At 38.5% G+C, this 23426-nt stretch overlaps 1 protein-coding gene across 4 annotated transcripts in view; it reads right to left on the bottom strand.

The window, feature by feature from the left end:
* Nucleotides 1-23426, bottom strand: part of COL14A1 (collagen type XIV alpha 1 chain) — a 126433-nt gene that overhangs the window by 87741 nt on the left and 15266 nt on the right. For all 4 annotated transcript variants that reach the window (XM_049824484.1, XM_049824494.1, XM_049824504.1 and 1 more), the window contains exons 6-7: nt 1381-1536; nt 529-648 (exon numbers count right to left, since the gene is read on the bottom strand). In XM_049824484.1, coding sequence (XP_049680441.1) covers nt 529-648; nt 1381-1536 — 276 coding nt within the window. The remainder of the gene's footprint in view (nt 1-528; nt 649-1380; nt 1537-23426) is intronic.

Raw genomic sequence — 23426 nt, 5'->3', positions numbered from 1 at the left:
TACTAACTGCTGCTTTGATGACACTGGAATTGTATTCAGAGACTGTATTTTTCCCAGGTTGACAGGCATGCCCCATTTATCCATCACTAAGTGTCTTCTGGGGCTTCAGTGCTCTAACTACTAAAAGGTCAATGGAAATCTAAAAGCCCCAGGTGATCATTTGAAAAGTTGCTATTGCCAGTTGTCAGATATTAAAACAACATTCTTTCCTTCTCCAGAAGAAAGCTCTGTGCATGAACATTATGAATGGATTTTGCATTTTCTTCCTAGCAGGTAAAATATTTTACTTCCAACACAGAGAGTTCATGTACACTTTGTTTTATGAGAGCCTGTCCTGACCAGTATGATTCCCAATGAAGCAAATGAGACAAGTACTTCAGAAAAGACTTCACTGACATTGGATAAAGCCATTAGCAAGCTGCAAAAAGCTTGTCCTTTTTACCCTTTATAATAAGCACTAACACTTCTTAGTCTGTGCAGCAGAATATGTTTTTTAATGAAAGGCAAAAGCTAAAACATACACTGTACCTGTTAATGTATTCCCTCCCTTATATGGTAGATTACGGACTGCATCCAAAACAGCATCTTTTGTGCCATAGGCATTCAAATGCCATTCAATTCGGGGATCACCACTATACTGTGCAAGACCTAAAGAACCAGAAATTAAGGTAATCCATTAGACAACAAAGCATTTCTTTTCAAGCATCTACACTTTATGTACTTGGTTACTAACAGGTTACCATAGTAAGCTTACCATAAATAGCTTTGCTACCATACTAGAAAAACTGCATTGCTTGATGCAAAAAAAAAAAAAAAATAGTATAAAGTTGTTCTTAGTGGCAACTCCTCAATTTATTTTCAAAGCTTTTCTTTCAAGCGCTAAGGAAAGTAAATGAGGAGTACACAACTTTTTCAGAGTTTAGTAAGATTCCAAGAAATTGTTTTTTGAAAAAAGAACAATTTTATTTAATATGCTTTTGAATAGACTACAATATAAGTAGCAGAATAGAAATATAATATTTGAGCCACTTTAAACCATGAGAAAAGCCATCCATCGGCACATTCTTCCTCTGAAAATTAAACTGCAAGGGTTTGATCTAATGCTGACTGAAGTCAGTAAGACTGTTTCCACTGTTTTTTCTTTTCCACTGACATTGCAGTAGAGTTTACTTAAGCTGAGTATCACAGTAAAACGTGAGGAATTGATACTACAAACACTCCAGTAGCATGCAATGATAGAAGTGCTCTTATGATAGAAGTGCTAGTTCCAGGTGAGGATGAATCTTGCACAAATAAGTAGCATTAAGCTGTTAACTATTCTGAAATAATGAAATTTTTACATTGCTACAGAAGTATTAATAAAAAAATAAGACACCTTACCTACTCTTGTTTTCTCAGATCCCACATTGAAAGCAGAAACCAGATTTTCCAGGAACAGTCGAACAAGCCTGAAATTGAATCTGCCAATACTCCAAGAACCATCTACCAGTATCACAATATCTGCAATTGCTGGAGTTTTACAGGTAAACAGGCTTCCTGTAAATCATTAAAATGAAACCAATGTTGTTAATTCAACAATAAAATTGTAACTCAATAAATGTATACCTTCGTCCTCCCACTAAGCTTAATACTTAAAGCTTTCTTCCATGGGCAAAGTGAGAAATAAGCAAAATCACTAAATGTATTTGTTCTAAATTCAGTAATAGAACAGTTTGGCCATTATGTACTTCAGTTCTTTCATTAAGCTGTTCAAAATTACTGTTGGGAAACCCATGAAAAAGAAATCCTGCTTCTAAAAATACAATACTTCGGAAAGAAAAAATTAACTGTTGTATAACACAATCAAAACAGCAGTTCATTTTCATTCTCAAGAATATACATACACAATATACAGTTCATGACACTTAACCTTAGGTGTAGACAAGAGAGCTACCTAGAGATGCAGACATCCAAAACAGTTATCAAGACCCCTTTTATAGTCAACGTAGAAAAACAGTTGTTTCTATACATCTCAACAACTCTGTAGAAAAACCTCTTTAGCTGCCATTGTAGACTTCTAAAGTTAGAAGTGAATCTCACCCTGGGAGTCCAGAGGAAAACTGATGGTCAATTGAACATGCTGTATTAAACCTAAGTAGGAGGCACTCTATACAGCAAAGGTAAAATGCAAAGACCTTAGATTCAAATTCACAATCCTTACGAGAACTAGCACCACATGAAAATTTAGTGTTACAGATATATGGAAAAGTACACAAAAATAAAAGAGCATTAAAAAAGCAACAGAAAAGACCTGATGAGAATTAGCAGAGATGCATATTATTTTCTCTAAGGTTTAGCTAACCAATGGGGAAATCAGAGGAAATGGAAATAGATATTAGACACAAATAGCAAGAGAAGCCAACAAGAAGGTTTTTAGGGATACACATTTTTAAGAAATTGAGAAATGTAAACAAAAGTGCTACATTCTGTTCAAGAAAATGACAGGAAGGGAAGTAAGAGAAAGGAGGAGGTTTCCATAACCTCAGACAGAATTGCCACATCCCATAGAAGTGGCTGCACGACTGTAAAAGTAAGGTTGCTGAAATAGTGGATTTATATTGTAGGGAGGGAAAACAAATGAGTGATGTTACACAGGTATACCAAATGAGCTTATGTTTGAAGTATAAAAACTGAAAACTCCCCACCAGACTGACTACAGAATAAGGTGGAAGTAGGAAAGTCAAAGCAAAGCATGTTAGTAGAAAAGGTATTGTGCATCACAAACCATTTAGGGATGAAAATCATGTTCCTGAATACAGTAAAAAACCTGCAGAGTAGTGAAGTAAGCTGCAGCCCAACTTTTATCATCAGTTTTTTCAGGATCCACTACATAAATTAATTGACAAAGGACACCAACACCTAAGGTGGTACCAACAGGAATTACCAAGTACATTTTTAGAAATACACTGATCTTGAGCAGAGATACTCAGCAAATAAAAGAAGTTATTCAATGAGAAATAATCAAAAAGGTGCTTGCATTAGCTCACAAGCAGCTTTCCTGTTACAGAGAGGGAACTAACCACATGGTTAGCAACTTAAAACTTTAACACCATATTATTAATGACAATCTTTTCATTAAAGACAAAATGATAGTCTCACAGGTAAAAACAATCTGATGTGCAGAAGGACTTCAAACAATTGGTAATAATTGTTAGATTCGTACTGTAGTGCAAATCCACTGAGCAAGAAACCCAATCCATAAAGTTACAGTTAATGTCTTAAACATGTACTAAAAATGTTTTTAGAAGAGCAGGGAACATTTCCTACGTGCAGCTAGCAGTGTAGAGTAAGTTCTAAACACATTACAAAAATTCCACTTACAAAGATGCCAAAACAAATATTTTATTTTAGTTTTTACAGTACAAGACAACGCTATTTGAATTGGCAACACATTTTAATGTATAAACACTGGGGAACATTTAGTAAGCATCAGAAAAATGATCTTAAATTGGAAGATAAATCCAAAGGGGGTCCAAATCTTTGCATCACTGAAGTCAACAGGAAAACTCCCCTTGATTTCAGCAGGACTGCAATCTGTTTTGTGATTTAATAGGAACTTACTGGTCATGGCAAAATTCATGTTTTAAATCTCTTTGCCAAATAAACTTCCTGTTAATCAGCCTGCCTTACTTGCAGTATTTGTCTTCCATTAACACACAGTTCAATTGTGCCATTCTCACACTGGCCATGATTAGCTTCTTAAGCTTTAAAAGAACTACTGGCAAAGTAAAATGTTACTCAACACCAGTAAGAATGATAGAACTGGACCCCTGATTCGCATCCAAGCAGCTGTACTATAGCACAGATGTACCTTTTCAGTATGATCCCAGCAGTTTAATCATATAGCCCAATGAGGATAACAGGATTTGTGTGGCTGTATTTCCCTTCTCTACTTCTAAAATCTTATGCTTACTATGAAACCCAGTCAGTATCCTAGGTCTTACTCATTTCATATCAGCAAGTTTTGCCTATAAGGTTTCTTTAATCCTCTAGTGATGGCTTTGTGAATAAAACCTTTTATTGGTTTTAGTAAATCCATTCAGTGAAGGAAAACCCAAATAATAAAGAAAACAATAACAGCATTCCTTTCAATATTTTATTTCCACATCATCAGATCAGTGCAAATAGTATCATTCAATTATTTTTTTGTTAAAAAAGCATGTGTGGTTTGATCCAAGATTGTACTGCAATGTCACAAAATGTGAAAATTTGATTCATTCTTCGTAGATAGGAGATACTTGTTGAATCTTTTCTGCATAAAACATTTAGGTTTTGTTACTTCTGTACACCCACTATTTGCTTATGTTTTCTCCTTGTTGTACTTAATAGAATTGTAGAAAGTTCCCTAAAATGGAATAAACAACAGTGAGATATTAAACAGAATAACATACTGTACAGAAATCTTTAAAACCTGGTAGGAATACAAACACCATATCATCCTAGTTTGTGAAGTTAGTCTAAAAGACACAGTGTGTAGCAAATAATTTACGCACCCCACTGAGATTAGCCAGTTTCCATTACCAGTTCTAGCAAATGTCTTTTTCAATAGTCTTTCCATACAACCATACATGGTCATGAATTCCTATAGGGTTTGGGGATAATTTTGAACATTTCAACTATCTAAATGTTAACTTTAATAGGCAATTTTCTCAAAAACATTTCTTAAAGGAGGATGACAGCATATAATTCTATATAAAGAAAGCTTCCAACACTCAGTGTTTTAGCCCACTACAAGTTTCAATACTGTGATCAGGTTGTGCCTATTTCCCTTTTACTCAGTCATCAAGAAAACAGTAGTGAGACAGAAGGTACCACTTTCTTCTGAATTATACAATACTCACCAGTTTCAAGAGCAGAACAGTAGGGAGCAGACCAGTTACCTAATTTTGTATAATGTTTCCTAATGTTATATAGACAGCAGTATTCTACTTCAAGTGCTGCATTCCACTACAACAAACAAAAACAGAGCCTGCAATTTTTAGGGTAGAGAAAATGACAGAATTGCAAACATCCTAAAGTCACAAAGAGACCTTATATATTTTACACCAGCAACTGTACTCAGTGCATCCACCTACAATAGGTGGAGGAGTTTTATGGGGAGAAAGTAAAAAATTAATGGACTTTCTATAACACATATACAATCTTCCTAGCCTTATTTGGCATAAGAAACTTGCCACTCTTGCCAGGAAGCTAACTGAGGAGGAAGGGGCTTGGTCTGCTCATTTCTGCATGTCACAAATGAAGGCATAGGCTCAAAATTTCACCTCCAAAGACACCAGCATACAACTAAAGGCTACTAGCAACGTATTAGGACAAGTTATATAGTCAAAACCTGCTTCAGTATTACCAACAGTCATATCATCATCAAGAATTTAGGTTCCTTTGTTTCAGGGAAATCTTTCAAAGAATAACCAGCATTGAAGGACTTTTGCATCTACCAAATGAAGTTTCCTGCCTTTGATCCCTCAAGCCCCCAGACATTAAAGGTGATGCATTTGCTTGCAATTCCAATGTGCAAGTGCTGTAGCACTATCAAGACCTATGTCAGAATTTGGCTGAGAGTGAAGCAAGTGATGGCAACACTGAAAAAAAATCCAGCTAGAACTTTCTGGGATAGAGGGAGAGTTATTGGAGCCTGCAAAACGTGACCCTTGAGACGTCCCATTGAAGGGAATGGACTGCAGAGTGAGGACTGGGAGGGGCTCTGGCAGTACAGGGGGTGCACAGAACAAAAGCAGGGTCTGCAAGCTTCTGTAAACACTGACCACCTCTCTCAGGCTGCATTTTCAGCCTGTTGGTATTCTTTCACACATGCATTCAGTGAGCAAGCAAGCAATGTTAAAAAACAGAAGTTTGACCAAAAAAACCTGCAAGCCTTACTTCGACACAAATACAAAACTATGATTTTTAGACTAGAGTAGTGGCTCTTTGGCTCTTGGACTTAATGCTACTACTTTTTGAAAGTTCTTTGAAAGGCAAAGGAAGAAGCAGCAAATATAGGCACTGCCAGCCAGGAGGACTCAATGCCTTAGAAGAACCAGTTCAGTTTGCATGCAGTAATGATACGTTCTGCAGAAACACATTTGGTATTTTGCCTCCCCTTGGTATGAAACCCTGTTCTCATTTTCAAAAGCCAAAACACACACTTCTTCTGCTTAGAAGAAGTTAAGACTATAATTCTTTCTGAGTCTGCAATATGTCGTTTCCTTTCTTACTCCCTGTCACAGTGGAAAAGTCAAATAATACATGTGGAAGGAAAGGAAGAAAGTTCAAGTAGAGGTCAGTAATAATACAGTATGAATGGAAGACTCATTCAGGGGGTAACAAAGCACAAAAGGCAAGAAGCTTAATGACAGAAGAGAGTGAGAAATACCTTGTGAATAAAGCATGAATGACAGAGAAAACTCAGTCCTCCACAGTGACTGACAGCACCACAGCGGAGCAGAAGCACCACTGAAGACCAGGGCAATATAAATCTACATCAGCAAAACATCACTTCTTTTTAAAAAAGGGTTAAAAACATAAAGGGATGTAAGGCAGGGTTCAGCTCCAAAGTTCAGCAACTCACTAGTCCACGCTTCTGACATTGATATTATTGCACTGTGCTGGTGATATCATCATTGCACTTAGACCTCAGTTTAACACATCCCATATGTCAGGCTACAGACCAGACAAATGCATACAACATAACTGCTTTTCTTTGAACTAGATCCAACCATAGCTTGAATTTGAAGGACTCAAATGCTGGAACATCATTAGGTTGAAAGAGCAGCCCAACGAGGTTAGAAGTTTGTCCCTGCTCCCTAGAAAAAACAGCAAAATAAAGTAAAGCAGCCAGCCCTTTCCCATGCACCTTTTTCTGTTCCAGGAAACTAATATAGCCCAACTGGCAGGCCTACAAATTTGTTATTTGGTGGAGTTGGACTATTAAGATTTACTGAATCTGTTGTGTCTAATCATGTCACATTTGACTGTGAATGCTGTAGTTCAATAATTTTGCTTCTTTCAAAAAGTACATAGCAATAAATAAATATTATTTAAAGCGTACCTTCTAAAGCCACAAAACTAATTAAAGCAGTAGCTGATAAAATATGTTAATTGCCTACCTATACTAGTGATAATTCTCAACTGTGAGAGAAGGAAGCATACAGCCATTTTCTATGCACCTTTCCATACACACTCAATGATAGTTGTACTTCTGCAGTAAGCAGTCGCTTTCTTCCTACATCTTAACTTTTTAATTTACCTGAGAGACAAAATAAATATAAAAGGTAACTATGAAAGAAAGTGCTGATGTTTTCTGGCAGACCATTGCTGATTGATAGCACTGAAGCACCTGATGTCTGCAGGAGCTTCCCAAATAGCAACACTAAACTCTCTTGGTGTGTGTACCTTGATAGAAAAATATATTTTAGAATCCCCCTACATTTAAACTGAGAGTTTAAAACATTTATTTTAGTTTCTCTTCCAACAGGTAACATGTCAACACAGAACAAAGCACACTGCTGAAATCTTTCCTGAAACTGAAGTTCAAGATGGCAAGATACTGTGTCCATTTAGCCATAATAATTTACACTGAAGATGGTCCACAACCCTCCTGTAAAGTACATGAAACCTAAGAAACTCTTCTGCAGATTACAGTGATAATCCTCTACTTCTCTTTGCTCTCAGTTCTGCAACTGAGTGCATGAATGTTTTAAATGAAACAGCTGTCTCAAAGTCTAAATTACTTTTCAAGGCAGAGAACTACAATTTTTTATTAATATGGTCATATTAATCCACCATTCCTATGTAACAAATAGGCCAGGATTTAAAAGGGTTATTTTTCCCTTTGCTTTAGTGAAGTATGAAATCCCTGAGACAGTTTTCTCTGGCTGTCTAGAATGCAGTTAATCACTCAGAAATCCTCAACATTAGTTAAGCTGTATTAATTTATACTCTATGTATAAATCCCTCTAAATCATGATAAAGAGCTGGTCCGTGCCTGAGCTTGTAACTAAGTTACAGCTGCAACACAACAGGTAAAGTAACAGAAAAGAGCCTGCCTGAGAGAACAAGCTGCCTATCTATGAAAGCCATTAACGCAACTAATTGAAAAATTAGTTGAAGTGAACTTCTACAACACTGTTGCATTAGAGCTCAGCATTGTAGATCCAGGTACATATGATGTTGTGGCCAGTGTGTCCAGAAACAAAAAAGATGGTGCAGTACAGTTACAGTGCAGAAGACTCAAATACAAGTCCCTCTATTAACTTCAAGCATTTCTTGAAATGATATTATCAAAACATAACCAATGTATATGCTTGTATAAATATAAATATGCAGTGATCTTCAGAAGCATCACTAATTTTGGATGTCATGTGTCAATCCACAAAAGCTCGGGATGAAACTTGTGCCCTCTTGAATGTAGCAATTCATCCATTGTCTAATGAGCAGAGATGTCTGAGTGAACACCATACTCTGAAAAACCTCCAACTCCCAGAATCACAGGGTAGTGGAGGTGGGAAGGGACCTCTTGAGATTGCCTAGTTGAAGTGCCCTGCTCAAAGCAGGGGCGACTACAGCAGATTGCTCCAGGCCATGTCCAGTCAGGTTAAAGAGTCTCCAAGGGTGGACACTCCACAACCTGAGTAACCTGCTCCAGTGTTTGACCACCCCCACAGTAAAAAATGTGCTTTCTTTGATTAAATGGAATTTACAGTTGTTTCAGCTTGAGTCAACGGCCTTTTGTCCTTTGACTGGACACCACTGAGAAGAGTCTGTCTGTACCTTCTTCACTCCTTCAAATGTGGATTTTTATATATTGGAAAAATATCCCTTGAATCTGCTGTCCTCCAGGCTGAACAGTCCAGCTGTCTCAGCCTCTCCTCTTATGAAAGATGCTCCAAATCCTTAATCATATTCATGGCCCTTCACTGGACTTACTCCAGTAAGTTTACATCTTTCTTCTACTGGGGATCTAGCCCAGCACTGGGCACAGAACTCCACATGTAGCCTTACCAGGACTGAGCAGAGAGAAAGGATCACTTCCCTTGACCTGCTGACAGTTTTCTTCCTAATGAAGCCCAGGAGACTGTTGGCCCTCTTTACAACAAGGGCACACTGCTGCTAACAGTGTTCAACTTGTTCACCAAGACCCCCAGGGCCTTTTCTGCAAACCTGCTTTCCAGGCAGTCAGCCACCAGCATGTCCGAGGACTCTGCACTTCCCTTTTTTGCACCGCATGACATCCCTGTCAGCCCATTTCTTCAGCCTGCTGAGGATGCTCTGAATGGCAGCACAACCCTTTGGTGTATCAACCATTCCTCCCAGTTTTGTATCGTCTGCACAACTTGGTGAGGGTGTGCTCTTTCCTGCCATCCCAGCCCTTATGTGATTGCAGGTTCTTATCTCCCTCCCACATCATTCCTATTTTAAAGCTCTTCTCGCCTGGCTGGCCAGCCTGTTAGCAAAGATGATTTTGCCCCACTTAGTCAGATGGATCGAATCTCTTCCAAACAGCTATTGGGCTTCAGAGAGGGTCCCATCATTATAGAAACCTAAACCCTGTTGCTGACAGCAGCTGCAAAACTAGTTGTTGACCTATAGGATCTGCCCAGTCCTCCTCAAGCCCTTTCCCCTCATAAGTGGGATCAAGAAGAAGATCACCTGAACCCCCATGCCCTTGACTTTTGCCCCCAGAGCCACATAGTTGATAGTTTGCCACCCAATGCAAAGAGATCCTGGCAACAGGGTTACCATAATTAGTTTCCACATATTTAAATCCCGACCTCTTAAAATACATGCTATTAAGCAAAAGCAGAAAAATATTAAAAAAGTCTTCCTTGGAGGATTTGATTTTGTGGTTCTTTGGTTATGTCCCAATGAGCAATTTAAAAGAAGAATCCCAAAAGTCTGTGTCACTGTACTGTACTGAAGTACCAATCAGCGGGCTAAGTGGCAATAAACATGCTACAGATATCTTTTCCTAAGTGAGCATTTAAGATAACCTTTGATTTTCTTTTCCTCTAGTTCACAGACTTTTGAATTCCTCTCATCCACTAAAATCATTATTCCCTACCATAAACAAATTGCTAAATAGCCATGTTACATATTTTTCCCCTCAGGCAGATTGCACCCCTGTCTTCAAGCTTGCAACGTTTCTTTCTGTCCAAGATTCCAGTATCTTCCATTCACTTATTGTTTCTTTGATCTTGTACTTATGGTACCATCCAGCTAGACAAATAAACAATGCACATAGGCATATCAGTTATGCAATATCATATATGGTGGATAGTTATATTTTTAAACTACGGAAGGACTAATAATAAATCTCAAAATAATTTACTGAATATTTTCTTCCATTCAATTCCATTTATAGCTACTTTTCTTCATAGTGTTTCAAAGGCTTTACAACAAAATGACAAGTCTTATCTCCAAAGCCAACTGCATTTTTTTAAAAATAAAACCAAAAATCTAATGCAGAATCTTATCCTAAGGACTTTAGTACAGGGATTTTCTTAACAATTTCACTCTACAGATAAAGGCATTTTTTTAATCTTTAATTTGCAGTCATATGAGAAAAATACTAATCTGATTTTACAGAAAAGGTCTGCATAGAAGTAATAAGACTCTAACAATTACATGCATATGATTTTTTTAAAACATCTTCCAGAAACAATGGCAAATTCTAAATCTCTAAGAGTGAATTTAAAATTTGCACTGAGGAAAAGACAATTATTTTAATTAATCTAGACAAATTACTGGCTGCTACCCAAAGCATTCAACTGTTACGGGAGCTGTCAAAACCAAAGCAGAGTCCAATCACAAAGTACAGACTATGCTTAGACATCTGGGTTTATTTTCAGTTTGGCCGGTAGCTACTCAGCAATTTACAATAGCCATAATCAAAATGAAACTGCTGGCCCTTACCTAATACCACGTACTTCAATATGCACACAGATAGTTAAACACCCTGATGCCTGAAATGCAGGATGAGGGCAACCAACTATGGAGCTCAAAAGAGGATCTTTTCAATTTTTTTCAAAAAAAAAAAGTTCAATATTCAATAAATAATTATTCAATATTCAATAAATAATTTTTCAGTTGTTCTTGCTCAATTTTTTCCAATAAATAATAATTGTTGCATAATTACATTCTAGTAGATCAGTTTTAGGGTTTCCCTCCCGCCATCTGTTTCCTATTCCCAGATTAATAAAATACTAACAATTGCAAGGCTGGCAAAGGATCTGTGATTCTGTTGAGAAAAAACACGAGCTTCTGAGTGTCATTCTCTTTTTTTAAGGTATAGCTAAACAGAACTGCCCCATCAAAGTCATAAAAGTATCTCAACCAACCTCTAACAGACACATCATTATTGCTTGCAACTGATACTTTATTACTGCTTCTTGGAGAACAGAAGAACACTAAAGATTATGAAGCTCTTAAGGCAGAAACATCCACCACAGTTTGACGCAACCTCCCTGCTTCTTAAGTATTGACCTAAATTTGGATGTTGAGTTTGAAAGGTCTTGAGGGTACGGAGAGAAGAGATGAGACATAGGATAGGGAGACAAGAGATAAGTCGTATTTCACAGGCCACAGCCAATTTATTCTTTTTGAAGGAGCTACCATCCCCACGCTCACAATTTACAGTTTTCCTTCCTTTATCATACTTACTAGAAAGATCAGTGCAAAAGACCAGAAATTTTACCACACATTTTTAACCACATAAACAAACCAAACCCAAGCAAAGATGCTGAGATTAACATTTACTTCTGAAACAGCTGTCTGCACCACTATGCAGCCCTAATTCTGCTAACTTTCCTGCATACAAGGAAACTAAATATGCTCAGGCATCAAGCTGGTGCTCCAGAGAAGCTCCTTTGAGGATTCCAGGAGAGTCGAGTACAAGAATACCATGGCTCCACTTACTGAGGAATAATGAGCCAAACAAACACTTGATGAGCTAAAGACACACGCATGAAATACAGCAGTCAGATAAGGAAACAGAACTCCCTCGTTATATGCAGACAGACTAGTATGAGCTGAGCAGTACAGCTAACCAGACAGGCAAGAACACCTTTGAGATGGAAAACACGGACCACTCAGCCAGGTAAGTTAAGTTCTGTTTCAGCTACTAACTAGCACCTTTTTAACCAAGAGGCATAGCTCAGTTGTAACACCAAGGCTTACTCGGCACACAGGGCACCAGGCAAAGGGTGCTGCCATGAGAGAGCTCAGAATCAGCATCAACAAAATGCATCAACAGGTCCAGAAAGAACACGAAGACTTCAATTATGCAGTGATGGTGGAAATGACCCTGAAATCCTCTCTCCTCAGTACAAGCTCCTGCTTGATGTTGATCAACAGTGTTAGTATCAGATGAATGGGACAGGCTGTGAAACAAGACTCATCCCCTCTCAAAGTGTAAGCAACAGCCTTAAAAGGGAACATGTATACAGCAGACAGCTGAAAAGCAAAAGATTTGGCACCTTCTAGTTGCATTCAAGACAAGACCATCTCAAGGATCACAGTCCCTGAAAAGAGATACCAAAACATTAACCTTAATCTCCCATTTTGCTGCCCAGAGCACAAAGCAATGCAGCTTGTTCGTCAGGGTATACAATACAACTGGAATGCAAATTCATGATGAGTTTGCTGATGAATGCATCAATCCTTCATGACTGTAGCTTTCTTACAAGAGGGTCTTGGTCTTGCACTTCAGTGTTTATTAATGTATCTGTCTGTTACCACCTCCCCAAAGCTTTTTTTGGTTCTCCCTTCAAGGTTGCCATACAAATTTTAAAACCTGCCCAGTTTCAACTTTTTGCTATGTAGCTTCAGTTTCAAAGACGATGTAGTGTCTTATATCAAAGACAAGCACCATTCATGATAAACTGAGATATTTGCCTAGAATATACATCATCATGAGCAAGCCTACAGACTTCAGATTATGAGAATTCATGCTACCAGATGATGAACTGTTAAGGAGCGTCTCAGCGTGGTAGTAACGAAAGTATTTCAATAATGAAACATGTCAACACAGACCCTGAATCTGACTTAAGGTCACAGTCTGTTGCTGCCACGAGAATCTAGCCATGCCAGAGCACTGCGGAGAGATGGATGCTCAAGAGCTAATGACCTGAAGAGACGAAAAGCAGTCTGAAGAGAATGAAAGACTGTTCATTTAATTCTATTAATCAGTCATTCAAGAACATGAATAGCAGTATCCCGCTTCAACCAATAATAGATTGCACAATAAAAGGTCAGTGCCTTAGGGAAAGCTACCAAAGAAAAAAAAGCCTAGACAGGAGGTTTTCAGTTGGTAATGGTTCAGACTTACCAAGCGTTATACATATTTACTGTGCAGAAGTATGAGGACAAACATAACTCAAGGGTTATGAACCTGAGTAGTTCTGATATTAGGAGCTGGATCACTTTATGACAAAATTGAAACTTATGTTTAGGTCCAAGATAGGCTAAGTCTCTTTTTCTACTCTGAGAGAGTAGAAAGAGAGCTATAAAGCGCGTTTTTTTTTCATGAGCTATGGATTCCCTAGATATCTATGTCAATGCTGTATTTTCTTTTCAATGAAGCAGATGCATTCAGGGAGAGTTCCTAAAGAGGAACAGGGAGAGCGACTGCGGATAACAGAAAGGCAGTCTGACCAATCTCCAGCTTCTGCCTGGCCTGGAACACTGTATGAGAGGTAATGCACAACCACGACCATTTATTTGATGTTAACATACTGACAGATGGAAGAAAAGCAGTTCCTCCTACAGAAAGGAGGAGCCAGGAGATAAGTGGAATCCCTGGATAAGAATGGAGACTGGCCATAATTTCTAATGCCAATCCTTTTATTTTCTGAACAAATCCAGAGTTTGTCTGGCATACACAAATTGAAGAAGGGATCCAGCAACCTCCATGTTAATACTGAATCTCAAACCAGGCTAAGGTAAATAAATAAAATTATTCACAATTTTAAAGATAACCAAAACAGACAAGGCAGTTACAAAATATATATGGTACCACTCTTATGTTAAGATCTACCACTCCCTCCTCAATCTTTCTCTCTTCCTCTGTCTTCCCTGATCTCACTTCAGTCGGGTTCTTTCTGTCAGGATCAAAGTGCACTACTCAGAGTGAACCATTTCCCAATTCACTTTTGGGTCTTCAGTTTCAAGCTTGCTTTCTCTCAAGAATGTATTTCTCTATTCAGATGATTTCAACGCACTTGCAAGTAAACTAATGGCTATTTAATTTGGCCAGATGGCAGATGTAAATACTGCAATCTCTAGATGCAGCTTGCTTGGTTTTCTTCAAAGCAACTACCAAAATTATGGCAAAGGAAAAGCATTTAAGAATTCTGCCCATGGCAGTGCTGATACTTCCTATCAGGTTTTCCAGTCGTGGGAGGCAGGAAGCAGGAGTCTGCCGAAGGATCCTGGCCAGGTCCATAAAAGTATTGCCATTGCAAAAGGAAATCTAAGTTGCAAGTAGTAGTCAAAGAATACAAAACCTTAGCTATGTCCTCCATAGAAATTTGTATGATGAACTTCTGGAATAAGCATTGATCATCCACAGCACAATAAGCTAAACTTTCCAGACAGTAAAGGGGAGTTTACCCATGAGTTTCCTTGCAACAGAGTCCTCCGGTAAGTCCTCCATTGACTAACAAGGAATTTCTAATGTACAAAGCTCTGCATGATGGCTCACAGGTTTATAGACTAGCTTGGAAACTTAATGGATGCCTCTCATTAAATTCTACCTTCTGAGAAGCACAGAAACCAACATGGCTTGGACGGGGTAACCTAAATTCATACGTCAAAAAAAGCAATGGTATATTCTGATAAGTCTACTTCATCTCTTGTTTTTAAACAGCTATTTGCATCACCTGAAGTTGAGAAAGAAGAAGTCCATGAGGAGTCACACAGAATAAGAATGGAAAGCCATCACTTTCATGGCACAAGTTAAAAAATAGTCACTGTCAAAAAAAACCATGCTCTGCAAACTTAGCATGGATGGGGGCCTGCTGATAGGATTACTGTGCAGGTTCTAAGTGGAGTCCAGAGCAGCGATCTTTTAGCACGTCAGGATGGTGATCTGACCAGCAGCAAAACCACTGACACAACAGACCAGCTGCAGGCATTTAAGTGAGAGTCTTATTGGCAAAGACCAGATGGTCAGGTGCTGCTTTCACTAGTGAAAGCTGAGATAGGATGTATCATGGATCCCCTGCTTGGGCTAAGGTTGGACAGAACAAAGCCAAGTGAGTCCAAAGCCAAAGTGACAGAGTCTGAAACCAAAATAGGTATATAAAATTATTCCTGGTCTAAGCAGCTTCAGAGCGGTCAGAAGAGTGTGATGAGGGGAGCATAATTATAAATGCTTGCCAAAGCTTTGTGGTCGTTCAAAATGTTCTCAGAACACTGGAGCACGGTCCAAGCATTCCCCAGTCTTCCCAAGGCAGGCATGAGGATCTAAGGCAACTCCCCCAAAGAACCATAGATAATAGATTCATTTTTATGTTCATATTACCTTTAATTGATTAGCAAATGCTAGAACAAGCAGATATATACCACACACACAAGAGCTATTCACAATCATGTCAAAGGACTGCATGCCACACAGTGCTGAAAAGCAATTTTTGGTAAAGACTACTAAAATCCTTGTCAAGATGGTAAGCACAGAACTCAAAAGTAAACTGAAAAAAAAGCAGTCCTGAAGTAACTCAACAGCCTACACAGAGCATGTGTCCCCAGCTGTGAGGCAGTTAAATGACAGCAGACATGCATCCTGTTTCATACACGACAAGGTAATGCATCCACATACCCTACAGACACTACAAAGATGAAATATTCAAGTCTCAGTATGATGTATATACAACTTTTAGGAAAATGTAGACAGTAGCCTACCATTTAGACAAATACAATCAATAGTTCTAAACTTCACTATACTTTTTGATGCAGATTTTAATTTACACATGTCCAAAACTGAACCTATCATATTGAAGTATTCCACAATGTTTAAAGAACTTACCATATCTCTGAAGAAGGAAATGCATCTACCCCTATTCTGTAGCATCTAAGAAACTGACACTAAAGACTAATGGCCAGGGTTATGTCTACACTTTGTAACAGAGAATAAGGTAGAAGTCCTTGAGCTCGCTAATTCTAAGCAGGCTAGTGCATTCACCAGGGAGAGTGCTGTACTGGACAACATAGCTGCACTGCAATTAGTTTTGTAGTAAACTTGGTTGCATCTAGTTCAAGTGACTCTTTGATATTATACTGCACTACATTGGGGGGGGGGGGGGAGGTAAGCAGAAACTTTAATCAAACAAAAACACTGATCAGCAAATACTAATCATGGAATTATCAAAAGCCACAAGATACCTCCCTGGTAACCTTGTGCTTTACCTATTATGCAGCCTCAGGCCAAGTAGTTCAGTGTTTGCCTCTTGTGTAAGTATGGCATAGACCCAGAAACTAAACATTAATTACAGGGGTCTCATCTTGCTGGTATCTTCCAAGATCAGCAACACATTTTTATAACTTGTACTCACATACTTGTAACTTGTACTTCATAACATGGTCTGTTCATGGTTCAGCCTGGTGGTGGTTACTGCTTAGGGAGAGACTTACAGGATACAGCAAAGAGTATCTGGGGGTGGTACAAGATTTAGTATGATATGTTTAGGGGAGGAACCAAAGGCAACAAAAGGGAGTGATCAAGGTAGTTGGGGAGGGACAAGCATGGGAAAATAGAAAGATAAAGTCATAAAGGGGGCCAGTTCCATCTACACAGGTGGCTAGTTAGTACTTGTTTGGCCAAGCCCCGTGCTTGATCACCCCAGACCTATTGGAACTACAGGCTCAGTCTTGCTACTGGTTGGATCTGGGGGCATGGAGTTGGCGCAACCCTGCATGCTTCTACTGGGCTACAGGATTCAGTAATCCCTAACACAACACAAAAAAGAAATCATATTGACAGTGGAAAAGCCAAGTACTTTCCAATAAACCTTGCTTTTACCCTCAGATTGCCGAAGCAGATTAAAGTGCAAGGGCTGAGAAGATAAGGATTGTTTAGGAAGAACAGAATGGCACTGGGGAAAAAAAACCACCCACACAACATAGTTACAATCTCTTTTTTTCTGCTTGCTCACAATACAAGAGCTAAGGTGCCCTCCAGAAAGCTCAAGAAAACACTGTTAGTAAGGCCAATTATAGGTTGCATAAAGACATAGTTAATGAGTTCCATAGACTAGGAGTTCAGTAAGTAATAAAAAAATAGAAAAATGTCATGACTAAAACCAACATTTGTGGTTACATTAGCCAGGATGAAGTGAGTAAAACTATGAAATGCAGCCAACAGAGAAGTTCAGAAGGTATTCATTCCTGTGGCTTAGTCAAAAACCTCATAGCACTCATTTCACACTGTCTAGTAATACTTACTGAAGCATCTGACATTAACTAAACAGACAAGTTAATAAATTAGATAATTAGTCTCTTCTGCTGAATAGTATCTTAATATACCTCTGCAGATTTGTTCCTACTCTGCTTAAATAGTGCCATTCAACAGCTACAGAGTGAATGTCAAAGCTTATTTGCATCAAAGGTGATAGCAGTATTGGAAGAAGAAAGCAAATCAGCGTATTTTTCAAGTTTATTGCACCTCTCATTTCTGTCACTATCTGAAGACTGATGTGACCTCACTGCAAGAGTTATTATAATAGAAACCTCAGATATGTATACCATGTCATTTTGAGGAATGATATGCCTTTTGCATTCTGATAGTGTGCATAGCACTGGAAGAAAAAATATGGAAAAAAAAAAATCAGAAACATTTACTTTGAAAGATTGTAGAAATAATGTAAATAATATCACTAATAATGTAAAATACATTGGGAAGACAAAAAAAATCAAAAACTATCTCACTGCAAAATAGGATAACTCTGGATATGTCTACACAGTTTTTCAGTCAGCTGAGAACTCCACCTGTTTTCTAGACATAGATCAGGAAGCTAAAAGTTATATTCACAAGAAAAACTACAAAAGATCCAGCACCAAAAAGACATTGATGCTGCATCATTCAAAGCACTGGCAGAGCACACTCGCCTGAAAGTAACTGCAGGCATACTTATTCCTATTAATACTTCGCAGCTAAGTGTCACATGACAGATGGCTTCAAGGTCGCTTTCCAGGAGACTTTGATACTGAACCCTGAAAGTGCTAAAAACTTGAAATTTAGTACAATACAACCAAAATCTCTTCTCCAGGCAGCACTGAGTAGTGAAGAACACAAAAAGCGTGGGACCAGCATGTGCCAAAGTGAACTCTGACTGAGTGAGCAGCCATTCTCCACAATATTTATAACTTGTATGTATATATATCTTTATCCATAATAATAATAATCACTAATAATATTAAATTCACTAAAAATCACTGGTAAAGATCACTATTAAATTCTTTCAAAGGAAACATTTGTTTATCCTTACAGGTCATTTTTACCTCTTCCTCAAAAACTTTTATATTTAAATTAATATACAAATGCAGGAACATCGATCAAGATACATAAAGTCACTATTCAATGTTTTTAACAATAGTTCATATTACCTACATACAGATAATATAATCCAGCATCTGCACCCTTCTATTAGGCTTTGTGGCAGACAAGGTATGGCATTACATAGCTCATTAAAAAAAAACTTCTGCAATTTTTTCTATCTCTGAGGCTCACTATGATTTCTACATTATTTTTCACTCACCCAGCGTCTAGTTTTTCCATTTCTAGTTGTCCTTTCTATACCCATGACCCAACAGATTAGCTATACATTTTCTTTCCTAAACTTCTACTTGTTTATCTCAGTCTAGCTAGAAACTCCGATCTAGCTTTTATCGTCAGTTGATTTACCCTAGAACTTCCTCCCGTATACTCCTTTTGGGCAAGGAACTGAGGTGCAATACCTCTTTCCTCAGGTCATCCAGCTGGGCCCACACCAGCCCAGGCAGCTCAGGTAATGTTCTGCCAGTTTGGTTCCTGACCTGTGGTGAAGGTGCCTCCATCAGAAAGAACCATCTAAGGGATTTAAAAAGTTGCAGTTCTCCCAGGCTTTTTAACTAGGCCACATATCACTAGATTTTCATAGGAATCAGTTAAAACAAACAAACAAACAAAAAACACATCTGCCCCCAATGGACTTGCTCCAGCTATGAAATGCAATTTTCATCTGGGAAGGTTGAACTAACCAGCATGTTCTGTGCTGTGCAGTGAAGATCTCTGGCCTCCCTAACAAGTCATACTTACTATATGACTACATTACATGTACTTTACGATGAGAAAGTAACTGTTACATTGCATCGTACATAAATCACATAATCTTTTATGGGAGCTTATTTCTCATCGTTTTAATAGTCTACAGTCTGTACAAGGCTTATCCTGTGAAAACTTGATTCAGAAGACATCTGGTCCATACATGATCTATGCTGTCCTAAATCATCCCAATTTGAGATTTGCATAAGGGAATTTCTGAACAGGACAGGTTTAAGACTGTGTAAACACTTTAGTAGAGCATTAATAGAGGACCTCTTGTATTGAGCGTCTGCCCAGGTTTGGCAGCAGGGAAGCTGCAGAGGTGGCCTTTTTGAGAAGAGACCAGAGGCCACCCTGTGCCTTTGCACATCTTGTGGGTGGCACCTCTGGGAAAACATATTTAAGAAAGGGCAGAAAATGCCAGGCAGAGAGAGAAGGAGGGGAAAAAAAGAGAGAAAGAGCAGATGGAACCCCAAGGTTGGAGGATGAGGCGCTCCATGATGGAGCAGATATTCCCTGCAGCCTGTGAAGGACACATACTGGAGGAGGAAAAAGGTGTGAGAAGAAAGAAACGGCAGACAGAAACCACTACGTCCTGATCATAACCCCTCAACGCCCCTTTTGCACAGCTTGCTTCCTCTCTGAAGGGACTTGGACTGAGTGTAACCTGCAGTGATAACAAGGGAGGAGGAAAGGAGTCTGGGAGGAGGGGGGAGGTCAAGTTGAGCCTGGGAAAGCAGGGAGGAAAGCTGTTGTTTTTAATGTTTGTCTTTTTGTTTCCCACTACCCGCATTATTAATTTTTTTTTATTATTTTAATTGGCAATAAATCAAGTAAATTTTCCCCCAGTTGAGTATGTCTGCCTACCATGGTAATTGGTAGGCAGGCTCCCTGTCTTTATCTCAACCCCTGAGCTTTTTCATTCCTGTTCTTCCCATTTTCTCTCCCATCCTGCTGAGGAGGGGAGGGAGCAAGCAGATAGGTGGGAGTTTGGCTGCTAGCCTAGGCTAATTTACCACACCTCTCAACTAAAAACCCCCAAAATAAAGTCCACAAGCAAAAAAATAAAACTGTCCCTTAGTATTTTGTTGTTTTTATTTAAATGGGTGGCTAAAAACATTTCAGACACACAGAGAAGTACTCTGCAGAGAAAGGATATAGTCGTATATTTGCCACAGGAGATAGTCAAAACATTGTGATTCTCCCCTCCCCAAAGGGATTTGATTAAAGAATCACTCATAGAAGCTCTCTGAGAAACTGTAAAACATCTGAGAAGGCACAGAATGTATTAACCCCTGTCGCTGTACAGAAAGGAGCTTTGTACACGAGGGAGCTGGAGAAGGGCCAAGGTACAAGTACTCAAATATCAGTGTGTGCTGAAAGCAGCTGAGTCTGTGAGCTTTATCTCAACAGAGAGAAAGAGAAAAGGCTTCTGACATTATTAATGTAAGTGTGCACAGCAGCAATAAATCAGTAAGCTGAAAACTGACAGGTTCTGAAAAATATAGAAAGGAGAGTCAAGACTTGAAAGTGGTTGTGCAGAAGAACTAGAGAAGGTTTCTGGAAATCAAATATAAAGTGAACATTTGATGGATGAGTGCTAGACATTAAACCTGAATTATTTTGGCACAATGACATTACTGGATATACACTGGAGGTTTGTTTGAGATAAGAGCATAGTGCTTTGAGCAGGAAAGAAAGGAGCAAATCTTTTCAAACTACTTGAATGGGCAGGACAGAATAGATGGAAAATTTTAATCTAGGTTACTGAAGCTGCTGGAAAAATTACGAGCAAGCCACACAAGCCACTGACAGAGTTCCAGAAAAACAGAGTGAAACCCAAGTACAATCTAATTTAAGGACAGAAGAAAAAAGTAGATTTGGGAGTTTAGTAGAAGACATCCATACCTCCCAGCACTACCTAGAGCATCAGACAGTTGGCAATCAAAGAGTGGACAGCACTGCAGAATCAGTCCTCCAAACCACAGATGCAAATAAGAGTGAGAAGCTTTGAAACCATCTGGAATCATTAATATAGTTACCCATCTTGTATTTCTTAATGAAGAGCTAGTTTCTATGAGCAGAAGGGTTATGGTGAATTCTTTGTCCCACCAAAACTGAAAGTGAAATTTCTGTGGTTTATTATGTGACCCTGAAGCAAGGATATTAGCTAAGTATTTATAAACAACAAATGTCTATGATTATGTGCCTTTTGTGCCTTTCAGGAAAATCAGCAGGATACATGAGTTACCACAATGCACAAACTGGACCTTGCGTTATTGAGAGAGTCCACGTGATTTTTCATACAGACTGAGCAGTGTATTGCTGTGCTTTATTAGTTTTGTCCCAAAACATTGATTTCAGATTTTCTGGCCTACTAACTGCCAAATCTGTACTAATATTGACACTGGAGAATTTTGCCAGAAAATTCTCCACATGCAGAAGAATGACTGATGACTTCTGCCTTTCTAAGGCTTGCAAAGACACTCTAGTTTCTTCTTATGTAAACATCCTTCTGTAACAAGTGGGGCAGATGTTCACAGAAGGCACCTCCTTACATCAAAACTTTAATACTTGCAGAAACGGTAAAATAGGCTTTTGCTATTCTTTCAATCAAGACAAGAGCAGAAGCCACAACCACTGACAATACCAATCTGGACAACAGTTCTTTTCAGTTTGTTTTGTGGGCAAAGATGGCTCTTGTTTTCAGATACAGTACAATACTACCTAATAATTTCTTTTGTACTGTTAACACTTAAGGTCTTACCAACTTGATCAAGGATATAACACAGCCACAGAAGGAAGCAGGGTTGCTATTAAATCCACCAAATTTAGCCACATAATAAATTGTTATGAAACCAATTAACTGCTGGCCTGAATTCATTTGGTCATACTCAAATAATTTCCTGCCAAACATCTGCAGAGGATCAAGTTATTCTTCATGGTTTTGCCATAAAATTTTGCTCTTATTTCTTTAATCCATTTCTTTCACAGACTCTTCCTTTTTTTTTTTGATACAATTTCAATTTGAGGTGGAGCGGTCTTTATATATTAAACTAGGAAAGTTTTGATACCATTACTCTTTGTGTATCGGTCCTGAATTCACTTCTACCCCAGCTACACATTTTTTGCTGATGCTGTTATTTCTACAGAACGTTTTTGCTTGGACTCTTACTTTACTCCCACTGAAGTCATTCAGTTGGAATCTCCATCACTTTGAATAATCGTTATACTGCGCAAAGGGAAGAAATATGCAATAGCTAGACAGTAGGAAAAAAGTCTATTACTTTACATTAAAATATAACTGGGTTGGGAATAGAGCTAAACTAAATCAAGAATTATAAAAATTAGCATAACTTTTTTTCTTTTTGGTCAGTTTTGCTGATCGAGAAATTTTTAACCTTTGCCTTTCTCTCAAATATATACCCTAGTTTTCTAGTAAAACCTGCTACAGTAAGTGTAAGGCAATAGCTTTCCACAAGTGCTGGATGGAAGTGTATTTTGCCCTGATACAAACTGCCCCAATACAACTGAAGTTTAGATGAGTAAAAAGTTGTGCATGGAGGAGGAAAGTGATTGAGCTAAAGACTTTTCAAGTAAACAAGAATCCTAAAAGTGGAGAGACTGCAGATCCAATCTCCTCTTGCCAACAGTGTTTTTGCCCCTATTCCCTGAAAAAGCATAAATCCTCTCCCACAGTCTGGCAGACACTTTCCTCTGTCTGCAGTTAATCAACATTTTCCTATTACAGGCCCAGTTTTCCCTCCTTCAACTTTTATCACTTGTCCTTCATTAAGAAAACAAATCACATTTTCCTTCTGTAGTTCTCTCATTTCTTCCAACTCAGTCTTCCTCTACACATGAAAGAAAGATCATCTATCCATTACCCCATCATGCCCTAGCAGGTATAACTTGATTCTTTAAGTGTTGTAAATATTAGCGAACAGTCTCCCCAATGCACCCAATGTGATGAATTCAGGGATGCTATGGCTTGAGAAATGCTGTATGGAAACAAATTTGTACAGTGTTAATAAATACAACATGACACAAGTATGTATGGTAAGAAGAAAAACCCACTGAAGTGAGAAAAATT

This window comes from Accipiter gentilis, chromosome 2, assembly GCF_929443795.1.
Source record: "Accipiter gentilis chromosome 2, bAccGen1.1, whole genome shotgun sequence".
In the NCBI taxonomy this organism is placed as follows: domain Eukaryota; kingdom Metazoa; phylum Chordata; class Aves; order Accipitriformes; family Accipitridae; genus Astur; species Astur gentilis.
The sequence above is the reverse complement of the archived record's forward strand: the minus strand, read 5'-3'. Positions and strand labels throughout refer to the sequence as shown.